The sequence below is a fragment of the Notamacropus eugenii genome, chromosome 5 (assembly GCF_028372415.1).
Source record: "Notamacropus eugenii isolate mMacEug1 chromosome 5, mMacEug1.pri_v2, whole genome shotgun sequence".
Classification (NCBI taxonomy): Eukaryota; Metazoa; Chordata; class Mammalia; order Diprotodontia; family Macropodidae; genus Notamacropus; species Notamacropus eugenii.
In genome coordinates, this window is record NC_092876.1 from 360,563,807 (window position 1) to 360,579,040 (window position 15,234).

The 15,234-nt window shown below is 37.8% G+C and overlaps 1 protein-coding gene across 3 annotated transcripts in view; it reads left to right on the forward strand.

Annotated features, from left to right (window-relative positions):
- The window catches only part of MYH15 (myosin heavy chain 15), a 92,338-nt gene that overhangs the window by 15,857 nt on the left and 61,247 nt on the right, over positions 1-15,234 (forward strand). For all 3 annotated transcript variants that reach the window (XM_072614059.1, XM_072614058.1, XM_072614060.1), the window contains 3 exons: positions 10,484-10,610; positions 10,695-10,813; positions 12,945-13,141. In XM_072614059.1, the coding sequence (XP_072470160.1) occupies positions 10,484-10,610; positions 10,695-10,813; positions 12,945-13,141 (443 nt within the window). The remainder of the gene's footprint in view (positions 1-10,483; positions 10,611-10,694; positions 10,814-12,944; positions 13,142-15,234) is intronic.

The following is a 15,234-nucleotide window of genomic DNA, read 5'->3' on the forward strand; positions in this document are numbered from 1 at the left end:
TTCCAGAATTTATTGGGAGTTCTTCTTTACAGATATTTTATGGGCTGTGGGTTCTGAGCTAGCGTATGTGTGTCTTTCTACTCCACCATCTTGGCTCCATCCCCCAAGAGTAATTCTTTGAGGAACTTTGGGGAGGCTAGCTTTAGGTAAGCCAGGATGAAGGGACATTTCTTCTTTTGTTAAACATTTTTTTTCAATTAATAAGTTTTTTTTTATTTTGTCCCCTTTCCACTCCCCACTCCCAGCTAAAAAGAAAAAGAAAAACCACACTTTTGTAATATATACTTGGTTAAGCAAAGCAAATTTTCTCATTGATCAAGTCCAAAAAATGCATATTTCATTCTGCTTTTTGCTTCCATCATATCTTTATTGAGTTGGGAGTATGCGTCCTTTTCTCATGGCTGGTCATTTGATTGGAAGTCTTAATTCTTTCAAAGTTGTTTGTCTTTATAATATTATTGTTATTAATAAATTGTTCTCCTGGCTTTTCTCACTTCATTCTGCATTAGTTCACATAAATCTTTCCAGGCTTCTCTGAAACTGTTCCTTTTACCATTTCTTATGGCACAACAATATTCCATTGCATTTATACCAAGTCTGATTTGTATTTGCCCATTTTTTGAGGTGTAAATGTTCACACTGAAAATTGAAGTTAATACTCCCAGGCCAATTCAAGCTTCCTTTGGAATATCCCTGAGAACAATCTCTAGTTATATATATGTGTGTGTGTGTGTGTGTGTGTGTGTGTGTGTGTGTGTGTGTATCATTTACTTTTTCTGCCTCTGTTGTTGGGGGTTGGAGAAACTCATGAAAACATCCTGACTAGGGAACCTACATTCCTCTAGCTATTCAGTTCAGTAATTCATCTCAACAAACCTTGAGTGAGACAGTTTGGTGGCATAGTGGATAGAACTCTGGATTTGGAATCATGAGTTAAAAATCCTGTCTTAGCCATTTCTTAGCTTGACTTTTGCCATGTTATTTAACTTGTATGTCTCAGATTCCCCATCTGACGAATGAGAGGGTTGGTCTATAGTCCTATGATCTTATAAGTTGCTACTTCATACAAATGCAAGACAAATCTGAAACAGTTCCTACCCTCCAAGAGTTGGGATTCTATTTTTTAACTTTTGACATCCTCCTAACAACTCTTATTCTTGGATCACTTTGTCTCCAGCTGTATGCATTGCCATCCAAAAAAAGATTCCTCTAATTTGTCTCCTCTCTAATAATTTCTCTGTATCTTGTCCCCAATCTTCTTCCTTTCCTCATATGGAGTATTCCTCCTTCTTTGCAATTTAATATTTTTTTTAAAAAATTTTCATTAATTTGTAGTTTTCAGCATTCACTTTTATAAGATTTTGAGTTCCAAATTTCCCTCCTGCCTCTCCTCTCCCAAGATGACTTGCAATCTGATACGGGTTATACCCCGTTTAATATTTTCATCAGTACTCTTGATGAAATCATACCCCTATCTCTTAATCCTGATCCATGAATTAACCCCTCACATGTTGCTTTAATCCTTCCGTTTCTCCACGTTCCTTCTCTCTGACTTTGGCCATCCTCAGGCCTTTACTATCTTAAAACAAACAAACAAAACAAAACACAAACCCCACTCTTTCCATCTTGCTATCCTATTGAACTACTACCCTATTTTCTTTGCTTCCTTCCATTATCAAACTTCTCAAAAGAAATGTCTGTATTAATTTCTGCTCCACTTCCTTTATACTGTTTTCTAGAGAATAGGGTTTAGAGTCTTACCATTTGCCTATGTCTCTTCCTAATTGCACCAATGAGCTCAGAGTATTATGTGAGGCAAAGTCCAGTGATTTCCTCTCAGTGCTCATTCTTCTTGATCTCTCTGTAACATTTATCACTGTAAACCATTGCATCCTTCAAATTCTTTCTTATTATCTTAGCTTCTATGATGGTTATTAAGCTGATTCTCCTCCTGCCTCTCTGACTGCTCTTTCTTGGTACCCTTTGTGGTCTTTATTCTCCTTCTGCCCCCTAAATGTCAGTTCCCAAAGATTCTATTCTCTGTCTTCTTTTTGAGACCTTTTCTCTTTCCTCAATCTTACACTTTCCCATGATTTCAGCTGTCACCTCTATGTGTATGATTCCCAGATCTTATTTCTAGTTCCTACCTCTTTCCCAAGTCCTAACATGACATTTTCAACTGTCTACTGGAAATGTATCCCTAGATATTTCATGTGCCTTTCAGATCCAATGCTAGTGATTCAGCTTTTTATATTTCCACCCATACTTGCTCCTCTTCTGAATTTTGCTGTTTTTGTTAAGAAAACAATCATCTTCTGTATACCTGAGTCAAAATCTTAGGGCTATCTTTGACTTCTTCCATCTTTCTCTCCATGACCAAAATCATTACCTAGCTCTGTTAATACTGTCTCTGTCTCCCTCACCTCCAATCTCTTACCTCTCCAAATCTATTCTTCACAGAATTTCCAATTTAATCTTCCCAAAATATAACTCTAATTAAGATACTCCTCAACTCAAATAGCTCCCTAGAGATAATTAAACAAAATGTAAAACTCCTTGGCCTAGGATTCAAATTCTTCAATGATCTGTCTTCATCCCACCTGTTCATGCTTAACTCCTGCTACCATTTTTACATATGCTATCTGTTCCAGTCAAGCACAACTTTGCTCACTGTTCTCCAAACCTACTTCTTCATTTATCTCTGAATCTTTTCTTATGCTACTCTTTCTTCTGCCATGCCCTCCTCCTTTTCTCATTAAAACCTGACATCTTTCAAATACCCAGCTCAAATGCCATGTCCTCCATGAAACCTTCATTAGTATCTCTCACATTATCAACCAGAAGTTAATTTCTTTTCTTTCTGAAACTCTTTTAGAAATAAGATTCCTTTGGTAGTGGTTTTCATTTCAGACTTTTTACATTTTAATAATAACATATGGCAGGTGTGTGGTACAATGGAAAGAAGGTCAGATTTGTAAACCGAGGACTTTAGGTTCGGGTCCTTACCCCTTGGATAAGTGACCTTTCTAGACCTTAGTTTTCTCATCGATAAAGTGAGATTGGATTAGATTATGCAAAAGGTCCCTCCCAGTTCTCAATCTCTTATCCTGTGATCACATCATCTTGAAATATATTTATGTACCTGCCTTCTGGTCCCTGCCCCTAGAATCTACAGTCTAATATGAGATTTATTTCATATCTTTATATCCTTTTACAGTGCTTTGCACATAGTAGGCTAGTAGGCTCTCTCTCTCTCTCTCTCTCTCTCTCTCTCTATATATATATATATATATATATACATATATATATAAATATATATATATATAAAATATATAAAATGAGTGAACGAAGGAATAAATGAATTGATTAAGATCACCCTCCCTGACCTGCATGTTACACCAAACCTTTCTGAATTGTTTATGTCAGCCCTGACTACTGAAGTGTAACCAAGGAAGCCAACACACAATGGCCCAGGGAAATGGCAGAATTTTAAAAGCAATGTCATGCTGGCAAAAGGGCCTGGGATAATTCTGAGGTTATGGGTGTGAGAACAATTATCCTGATGATTATAAAATCACATTGGTTTCAATGGCATTGCAGTCCATTTTGGGGAGGCAGTGTTTTCCTACATAACTAAAAAACTTGGGAGAAATGATTTAAAAAGGCAGATATATACTCTAATCAGTTAGCTTTGCTTTCACTAGTTGTATGTGTTCCTGTCCTTCAGATTGGAAATGGATTCTTTTGATGGCTGTTGCCATGTGTGCAGGTGGGGTTGAAGAGATTGATTGAGGCATGTCCAGCTCAATTTTCCATTCTGCACACATATAAAGGCTATCATTTGATAGCAGCTGCAATCCCTATTTGTTATACCCAATCACTACTTTGGCCTCTTGGACTCTATATTGGTACAAAGCCTTGGCTCAAAAGCAACTACCCCTTGGGTGATTGCTAGATACCAGGCTGGTATTCAAAGAAATGATGTTGGGTAATGGGTAGAGACCTGGCATCCAGTTCAGAAAGACCCTTGTTCAAGTTCTACCCTTGACTCATACTGGTAGCATACCCTTGGGCAAGTCACTATCCCTCAGTGCCCAGGAATCTCTCTACAACAAGAGTTCTTAAGCTTTTTTTGTGTCCCAGACCCCTTTGGAAGTGTTCCAAAACCTTTCTCAGTATAATATCTCAGAAATGTTTCTCATAATGATAATTTGAAATACTTAAGACAAAATATATAGTATTACGAAAGAAGAAGGAAGCTAGATAGTGCAGTGGATAGAGCGCCAGGCCTGGAATCCGGAAGACTCATCTACATGTGTTCAAATCTGGCTTACGTGACTATGGCCAAGTCTTTAACTTTGTTTGCCTCAGTTTCCCCATTGTAAAATGAGATGGAGAAGAAAATGATCAAGAAAACCTCAAATAAGATCATGGAGAGTCAGACATGACCAAAATGATTTAACAACATTACAAAAGAAACCAATGCTATCAAAGTATAGTTATCAAAATACTTTTAAAAACAAGTTAATGGATCCCAGGTTAAAAACCTCTGCTCTAAGTTGGAAAATAGCTGTTGGTCTACACTAGTAGAATAAATTTCCAAATTAGGGAGCTCCCTATAGCTATGAAATAACATGTCAATTCCACTTAACCCCTCTTCTTCACCAAAAAAAAAAAAAATTGCTCTGATGGAAGCTATTATATGCTACATCATTTGAGACTGTGGTTAATCATTTCATGCCCAGAGTCTTCTTTTGCTATCCCTGTTCATTATAGCCTCACTTAGAAGACCTAGAGCAGTATTTAGAGGTCATTCAGTCCAACCCCCTTATTTGACAGAGCAGGAAAGAAAGGTCTATAGAACAGTAACTTGCGTAAAGTCAAGCAGGTAATGATAGGTTCAGGATTAGAACTCTATACTCTTTCCAAGGTATCATATTTGACTTTAGTTCTTAAGCTTACTAACTACCATTGGGATGAAGGGTGGTTGCTAGAAGTCTTTCTTGACAAATATGCATCCTGGCAGAATTATGCCTCTTCAAAGATACTGTGACTGTTTAAATTACAGTTCAGTCTAATAAACATCTGTTGGGTACCTTTTTTTTGGGCAAGTTTTTGGTATAACACTTACTTTGACATAACTTGGCATAATAGTAGGACTTCATTGTGGCCATGGATTGACCTTGGGTTCTGGAAAGCCATGACAGTAAAGCATACACTCTACTAGGCTCAATGGTATGGAGAGTTTCATAGTTATCTACCAAAATACCACCTCATAGGTCTATTTTATTCTAGGACAAGGGTAACATAAGAACCTGGAGTCTGCAAAATTGATTTTTTAAAAAAAATTTGATAATAATGACTCATTACCATCAGTCTCTTTTGTAATTCTATGCATATTATTCTCTGCATTTAAATATATCATTCTGAGAAGGGGCCCATGACATAAAGGTTAAGGTCATCTACTCTGGAGTCTAGTAGTATGTTAATTATATACTTTGTTAGTCTCCTAAAGGCAGTGCACTAGCTTTCTGGCTCAGGTGTTTCCCTCTTGGTCAATCAATACATTATGTGAGAAGGTGATTACTAGGTAAGAAAATCCAATGGCAGCTTTTAGATTTCTATTTTATTCAATTTAACAAATATTTCTGAGAGCCTATTATGTACATACCATTCTACTAGGCATTGGGAAAGATAAAGCTTAGTGCAATAGAGGGATATGCCATATTTATAGAGTAACATAAAATGAAAGGTACAGAAAAATTGCTTTGTGGAACTTGGTGGGTAGGGAGGATAGGAAGAGAAAGTGGTTACTTGGTGACTCATGGAAGGCTAGAAGGAGAAGGTTGCATTTGAGTTGTATTTTGAAGATTGGATAGACATTCAGGAGAGAGAGAGAGAGAGAGAGAGAGAGAGAGAGAGAGAGAGAGAGAGAGAGAGAGAGAGAAGAGAGACATATTTCAGACTTACCATATAGCATAGGTAGGTAAGTCAGAAAGTACAAGGCATGCACCTTACGTCTACAGAGCACTTAGTAAAGCACTTTTCATATATTCTACCATTGGACCCATCCACTGGCTCATATGAGGTAGGTTGGGCATGTACTTATTATCCTTATTGTACAGATTAAGAAACTGAGGCTCAAGGAGGTTAAATGATTTGTCTCAAGTACAGAAGAACCTTGATTTATGAATTTAATTTTTTCCTAGATAATATTTGTCTATTTGTCATGTGGTTTGTTCATATTGCAAAGCAAATTTTTCCACAGAAAATAGTGTAAAGTCAGATGATTGGTACCACATTCCCAAAAATATTCATATAAAAATATATAAATATATAATATATATAAATATATAAAAATATTCATATAAAAATAATTATTTATAATTTTAAGTAAGTTTTTGTTCCTGATGTGCCTGAAATGTAATAGCAAGGATTAGTACACAACATAAACTGAAAATAAAATAAATTAACTTGCACTTTACCTTTGAGAAGAGTCATGGCTGGTGTGAGGAAGAAGAGAGGGAGGAGGAGGAGGAGGAGGAAGGGTTATTGCTTGGAAGGAGAATCTCCTTCTATGAAAACACTGGGGATTTCAATGTTGGGAGTATTCTATGGCTCTGGAGAAGTGAGACTGGTGACCTTGCACAGTCCTTCCTCACTCAAAACAAAGTCAAATGCAAGTCATGTCATCATGTCTCTGATGGCAAGATCTTCTTCAGCAATGGACAAACACAACAACAACTTTCACTAAAAGTAAGAATAACACTACTGCCTTCACTTATTTTTCATTTCTTAGAATCACTTTCATGTTTTGACTCACTGATTTTTTTCTTTACATTCACTTCTGACTAGGAAGCTATCCAACAACACTTGTTTTTGACATTTTTTCAGAATGTCATGGAAATGTGACATTGCATTATTGTTAAAAATACCCATGACTCTCATTGCTACAGCCTTATTTGGGTGATGTTTTTCAACAAAATTTTGCACCCAAACAAACAAAAAAAACAATGCCCTAGTTGAGTATCATCCCTCTGCAAGCCATTCAAGTCCAATGGCGAATTTTTGTTTGTGCTGCAAGACAAATTTTGTGAAAAAGTTTTCTTTGTTCTACAAAGCATACGTAAACCAGGTTACTCGTAAACTGAAGTTCTACTGTATTAGAGCCAAAAGTCAAAACCAGGTCATCTAATTCCAAAGGTCTTTCTTCTAGCTAAATCGATTCCATATAAGCATGGCTATATCTAAGTAAACTATTCAGCAAAGAATCCACAAACCAGGTAATATATGCCCAAATAGCTTTATTACCTTTTGTCCTGTTATACAGCAACAACCAAGATGAAAGCTAACTGTGTTGGATGCCTTAGACCATTTCAGCTTCTTTAGTACTTACACACTTTTGCAAAAGAGATAGAACAATCAATAATGCTGAAATCAGGAGACCTTTATTACGTGCATGTTGTATAACTCAAGTCAAGTAAGGAATAAGGTCCAAAATGAGAATCCAGGGGTGGACAGGAGCACTCAAAGATAAAGTTAAGGAGGAAGGAAGGGAACACACATGTATTAAGTGCCTACTATGTGCCAGGCATTTTGCTAAACACTTTACAAAGACCTCATCTGATCCTCATACCACCCCTGGGAGGTAGGTGTTACTATCATCCTCAATTTGAAATGGAGGAAAATGAGACTAACAGAGATTGAGTGACTTGCGTAAGGTGACCCAGCTAGTAAGAGTCTGAGACTAGATCTGAATTGAAGTCTTCCTGACTCCAAGCCCAGAGCTTTATCCATTGTACCTCTCAGCCACCTCAGAACCTCATGCATGAAGATCTTTAGGACACAGCGCAAAGAAGGAGATCAGAGATGTCTTTGTAAGAGGCTACAATTTGAATTTGTCTTATGCTGAGCTCATATTATTCCTTCCTTTTTTGATGGGTAGGATACCTAGGTACCTTATCATTGCACACAGATTACGTGGATGGATATGCATCATAGGTTTTAAATGAGTGGAGAGTTCTCACTCAGGAAAATCTGATTGGTCATCTGCTTCTGATTTCTTAGGCAGGGAGGGAGCAATTTCCAGTCATCCTGATCCATATCTTACCATTCAATCCAGATGGTTCCAGAGGAGAAAGTGAGGCTGGTGACTTTGCATAGCCCTCCCTCACTTAAATCCAATTCACTTGTGAGTCATGACATTGTCTTCCTGATATCATGGTCTTCTTTGAGAGTGAAGGACAGACAATAAGAACAACATATTCAGGGAAACACTTGGGATTGGCCAGTGAGGACCATGCCCATGGGGCATAGAAGTTAATACTGTGGGTGCCAACATAACAACATTTCTCAGACAGACTGTTTTAAATGAGCCTTATGAATGTGAGAGAGGGTCCCCAAATTAGAGGTCTCTATAGATGAAAACAACACCTCTACTTTTCCAATGTACCCAAATGTAATTCAGGAAATCAATTGTACTGGATGAAGTTACTGGTCTGGGTCTTAAAAAGTTAAGCCTAAAAAAAAAAATCAAAAAACAAAAACAAACATGGGGAAGCTTGGTCTGTGAAATCAGTCACTACAAACTTAGGTAGAAGGGTGAGAGTGAATAATAATAATAATAATTAATAATAGCTGGCATTTATATAATGATACAGTGCTTCATGGTTTTCAAGGTTCTTTACATATATTATCTTTATTTCTCACAACAATCCTGTGAGGTAGGCACTATTTATTATTCTCCCTCTTTTAGAGACAAGGAAACTGGAGCTTTGTGAGATTAAGCAGCTTACTGGGATCACAAGTAAGTTTTGGAGGTGAGATTCAAACCCAGGATTTCCTGGTTTTAAGCCTAGTGCTCATATCCTCCGCTGGAGAATCCACGATAGTTTCAATAGTTTAGGCCACATCAGAGATTGTGGTTAATCTCTGCCAATGCAAGAACGCTCTCTGAAGCAACGTAACAACTGCTCTGACAACTGTCTTTTAAATCAGGCTTACCTATTAAACCCTTCCTCCTTGAAAGGACCCTCCCTAGGCTTTCATGAAATCTTCTCATTTTTAATACCTGATTGTGCTTCTTTGGAAGGATTTATAGTGTTTGGACCAGGTTCTCAGAACTCAAACTCCTGACCTCTTCCTCATCTCTGTTCCAAGACCTGTTCAAGGGACCTGACACTGTAGTTTCTTATACTTGCTTTAGATTTAGGAACGGTGCCTTTATGCAGTTAGTGCTCTTAAGTTTAGCAGGGAAAAGTAGCTACACTCCTCAATCTATGCCTGTCCCTGATTCACTCTATACGTTAGCCAAGCCAAGTCACTTTTCCTGCTCAACCTTGGCCTGAAATCACTGATAAGGCTGAGGGAAATAATAGGATGAATTTTGAAATTCACATCCTGGCTCTACTACTTATTAGCTTTGTAGGCATTTGACATATCTGGGCCTCAGTTTCTTCCTTTAAAATTAGGAAGTTTAATTGGGTCTCATAGATCCCTAAAATCTATGCTTCTTTTGTTAAGCGGCACTGTGAACCACATGTACACACACACACACACAAACATACACAAACACACACACATACATAAACACACACCAATGTGCCATGCAGCTATCACTTTTCATGCAGTTCCCAGAGATAAAATCTCATATCTTTAAGTCTCTCTAACTTTGTCAACTTTTGAGTTGCTTTACACAAGACTTCCCTAGGAAGTATGTAAGCTCTTAGATTTAGTTACATCAGGAGGGCATTGCTGGAGTGTAACCATCCAAGCCTCTTGAAGACTATAAATGCCTCAGCAGGAGAAAAGAATGGATTGCTCAGGGTATGTTAGATATGTTCCTCTAGTGATCTTCATTTTGTCTTAGCTCTTCTGGGTCTGAGATACTCCCAAGGTCATGAAACAAGGACCTGGGTTAAGAGGGCATCTGGCTAGGGTTTCTTTCCCAATCTCTGAAGATACAAATAAATTCTTCCATTACCCTATATTCCTTCAATTGTGTTTCTCCTTTGTTTTCAAAGAAGACAATGATATCAGGGAAATGATGACATAACTTGCAATTGACTTTGATTTGAGTGAGGGAGAGCTAAGAGAAGTAGTGTCAGAGTCAGGAAGACCTGAGTTTAAGTCCTTCCTCTCACATAGTGCATCCTGTGTGACCCTGGGCAAGATACTTAACAGCTCAGTGCTCTAGGCACCTCTCCAACACCATGACATGCTGACCTGCATTGGTAGAGGGAGTTTCCTCCCCGGGAGTTCCTTATACCAGTGAAATCATAGGTTCAGTCCCTGTCCTAGGCTTCAATAAATTAACCCCACTACTGAATCATCTGTGTGCTTTCCTTCCAGACAACCATCAAATGCACTCATATCTGCCAGCTAGTCTGAGGACTAAGTCAAGAATAAAGATGAATTCCTTTGTTCTAAAAATAGGTCACTCTGCTATAATCAACTTCCTGTCTTTTTTCTTCCCAATGCTTAGTTAAAGGCTGAGAAGGTCTGTAAACTGTTTGAAAACCAACTTAGTGAAACAAATGTTAGACTTGAAGAGATGGCCAGATTGGTAAATGATGTTACTACCCAGAAGTCAAAGCTTGAGAGTGAAAAAGGTAGGTCAATGTACTAGGTGAGGGAAGCAAGGGGTGGGGCCCAGGAAGGTCTCAGGTGACTCATTTGGTGAATTTTTTCTTTAGATGATTTCTCAAGGCAGCTGGAGGAGAAGGAGACTCTGATAAGCAAACTTTCCACAGGAAAGAGTAACTTTACTCTGCAGATTGAAGAACTGAGAAAACTGCTGAAACAAGAGACAGAAGTAATGATTTTCTTATTCCACAGTAGGAGTTCATCTATGAGAACCAAACAATAATAGTCCTTGACAATTTTTTTTTCTCAATTAGACCTGAGATGTCCTAAAAGGCATTTAGTTTCAAATGAATTAGGAAAGGTACTTTTTTTTTTCAAATTATAGGAAAAGAGAGGTTGGGTACTGTATGTGTCAGGAAGATTTCAATATTCACAAATAAACTTTGATTACTAAGCATTCTGCCTCAGGAATTCAAATTTCCTCTATAGTGTGTCAGATTAAGGGCCAGTAAGGCATATTTATTCATTCTGCTTTTATCACTATAGAAAGAGGTAAGGAGAAGGAAAAGTCTTAGGCATTTACAAAAGGAAATCCCTGACAGTGATATGTTTAATGAAATGTTTAATTAAATGTATGTGGAAGACAGAATGATAACTGTATAGCTTTATTTGATCAGCAATATTTTTGGATTTGTTGTTAAAATTATCAGCAAATCATAAAAAAATAATAAATATGTCTTCCTCTGAGAGAAGATAAAATTGCTAATAAGCCATACAGTGCCAACAGAATCTCAATTACCATGAGCGATTGAGGTGTATGAATTTGGAATCATAGAACTCTAAAATCAGGAAGGACCTTAGAAATCATCTCATCTAATTTTTAATTCTTAGTTTTTTAATTTAGTGATGCAGGAACTGACACCCAAAGAGGTTATGTCATTTGCCCAGAGTCACAATGGTGGGTAATATCAAAGTTAGGATAAGAAAAATCTTATTTCTTGAGGGTTCTGATCTGTACTACTCTCACGATGCCATTATAGAATAAAATTTGGTATAAGATAGTTTCAACTAATAACTCATTCAAGGAGATTCAGTTACCAAAAGACAAAAATAACCCTGGTATGAAGTGGTCCCACCAATAAGTCATGAGTTTCAAGGATAGAGTTATGGCAAATCTCTGTAAAATATCCTTGGATATTTTTAGAAACTCCTTCAGTCAGCTGTCTGTAAAATGTTATCATTTTGCTTTCCAGATGAGATTTTTATGAAAATATACTGCTGGGTTGACTGGATCACCAAGCTAGAGATAATTCAGAAAAGGGCAAAAGGATGATAGGGGTACTGCTGACTAGGTCATACAAATGGAGATTTAAAGAACTGGAGAGAAGACTTAGGGGGATATGATAGCTTATGAGGAGGTACAGTACATTGGAAAGGGTACTGGATTTGGAAACAGGACCTGGGTTTCAATTCTATCTCTGATGTTTACTATCTGAATAACCTTAGGCCTCAGTTTCATCTTCTGTAAAACAACAGGGACTATAAGGGACTATAAGGTTCCATTGATCTCTAAATCAAAATGGCAGAAATGGAAAAGTCAACAAGCATTTCTTAATTGCCTACCATGTGTACCAGGCACTATGCAAAGCAGAAGAGATGCAAAGAATGACACAATTTCTATAGGTCTAAGTTTCCTCAACTATAATATTAAAGAGTTAAACTACACAGCCCCTAGAGTCCCTTCAAACTTTAACTTCATTATTCCATGACTAAGTCTTTGAAAAGCTTTTACATGAAGGGAGATTCGATTGGTTTTGCTGGAACTCATTCTTCTTTACAATAGATCTTCAAACTGGGTTTGATGATCCTTGTCAGGAATGCTGGTAAAAAACATTCTTAGTCAGATATAGTTTGGATAAAGGCATCTAATTTCCCTTTTAATGCTGGAATTCTCTAAAGGGAAGAGGAGATATAGTGTAAGAGAAAGACTCTGTGACTTTTTAGACTCATGCACATTATAAGACATATTTCCTGTTGCCTAAAGGATGATGAATATTTTCACTTTAAAGTTCTGTTCCCTTCTACTTGGAATTATTTGTCTACATGCCCAAGGTGTCCAAATATTCTAATAAGGACAAGCTTGAACAAATTAATCTCTCCTATATAATTATGAAAGCAGCAATTAAAAAAAAAACATTTTAATCTTTCCTTTCTTGGTTCAGTGTTCTATAGTTCCAATTTTTTTCTATTTCAGCATAGCCTCTATTGGAAATAGAATATATTGTTGGACTTTGTTTTGTTGTGGGTGGGTTGGTCAATTCCCAAGCTGTACTTAACAAAGTTACCTTTGTCACTTGTAGTCCAAGAAAATCCTTGCACATGCCCTGCAGTCGGCAAAACATGATTATGATCTTCTGAAGGGGCGATACAGGGAAGAGCAAGAGGCCAGAACTAAACTGCTGTGGACCTTGACCCAGGGGCATACAGAAGTGGTGCACTGGAGGACTCACTATGAGACACATACTCCCCAGAAGAATAAAGAATTTGAGGATGTCAAGTAAGTGGTGCCATCTTTGTACTGTCCTCAGATGAACTTAGTATTCCAGTTAATTCTATTGACGAGTGAAAAGATCAGAATTTGACTGATGTGGCTTGGAAAGATGCCCTTACTTATAGCCATGTCCCATTCTGGCCCCCAAAATAATTGGGTCTATTTCTGTGTATGGGTATGTGTGTGTTCACATGTGTGTGTGTATGTGTGTGTGCATGCATGCTTATGGGTATGTAGGTATACATTGCCATCATGTCTCTGCACTTAGGCCTCATATATGTGGTCTATAAGAGGTCAGTGAAAAGTGGGTCACGGACCTGTGATAACACCTTTCTACCTACAACTTTTGTCATGGTACTGAAAAGATTCAATTGTTATAAGAAATCTGAAGATCATAGATTTGGAGCTGGAAGAAAACTTTGTTATTGTTGTTGACTCATGTCCAACTCTTTGTGATCCTGTGGACCACAATGCACCAGGACCTTGTCCATGGGGTTTTCTTGGCAAAGATACTGGAGTGACTAGCCATTCCCTTCTCTAGTGGATTAAGGCAAACAGAGATTAAGTGACTGCTAAGGGTCACATAGCTTATAAGTATATGAGTCTGGATTTGAACTCAGGTCCTCCTGAATCCTGGTATGGTGCTCTATTCACTAAACTACCTAGGTCATCTAATTCAATGCTTTCATTTTACAGATGAGGAAAATGAGACCCAGAGAAGTTAGGTGACTTGCCTAAGGGCACATATGTAGTTAATGACAGAGGCAGGTTTTGTACCTAGGTCTCCACAAGATCATAGATTTAGAGATGGAAGGGACGTTACATATCACAGAGCCTAGCCCCTTCATTTTCCAGGAAGCTGAGGCACAGAGAGGTTATAATTTGTCCAAGATCACAAAGGCAGCAAATGTCAAAGGTAAAGTTTTAACCCAAATCTACTGACAGCAATGTCCGTGATCTTTCCACCGTATAATGTACCATGCTGCCCCCTGCTTAAATCAAAGAAGCAAACAACAACAACTCTAAAGCATACTCAGACCACCCAAGCTAAATGCTATGGTTAGAAAATGAATTTCACTGACAACTTGTTGCAAAGATTTTTCTGGTTTTCCATAGAAACTCCAGAAATGTAGTTCTCAGCTGGCTCAGAGAATCGCTAGTAAAGCATCAAGCATAGCCACTGAAGCATTTTGTTCTAAGATCCTGAAGAACTGGGTCTATTTCAGAAAAGATGTCAGACGGTTGCCATGAGGGTCTGTGATCATGACAGAGCTTTGCTCAAAAGAATGAGTCCTTCACTTGTTATCTTGGCCCAAATCAGAGCGGACAACTAAACTCCTCTACTGGCTTCAACTGATGGCATTCTCTCTTTTCAATCCCTCCCATAAAGCTGTCCCCGAGCAGCGTTGTATTCTGTCCCAGAGGTGTAGAAAGTGATCTGTCTCTATATCCACAGTCACTTTAAAAGGGCCCTGGCATGACAGACACTAAAAATACCTGCATCAGATGTTATTGAAAACTGTGGGCAATAGAGAAGTGGGACTTTGAAATGAAATGCCTCCTCAACTCTAAATATAGCATTTGCTTTTGAAGTGAGATTCTTCCTCCTCTAATGATGGAAGATGGATGGAAAGGCAGCTATCTTTCATTTTACTTTGATGAGTTTTTACATTTTTTTTAAGGAGAGCAGAGGAGCAAATGAGGGGGAGTCTGGTTGGATGATTACATCGTTCTGTTGGAGTTGGTCTTGGAGTGAATAGACGTTAATTAGGTCAGGGATATCAACCCATCCATTATTTGTCATTAATGGCTTGTGGAGAATTTATTTTCTGTCTTCTTAAATAGTAGCAAAAATAAATAAATCAAGCTCTGTCTGGTTCATGCTTTCATCTCAGAAACTTAAGGGAAAGCTCACTATTTCATAAACATGTCAGGATGGAGATGGCACACATTTCAGCATACCCACTTTAAAGGTGGGAAACTGAGGACCTATCTGGTTACTTTTTTAAAAGTAGAATGTAGGCTTCTTTATTCCCATTCTAGTGTCTCCTTTTTATTTCTTCTAAATAATAAGTTTCTTGAGGGTGGGATCTATATTA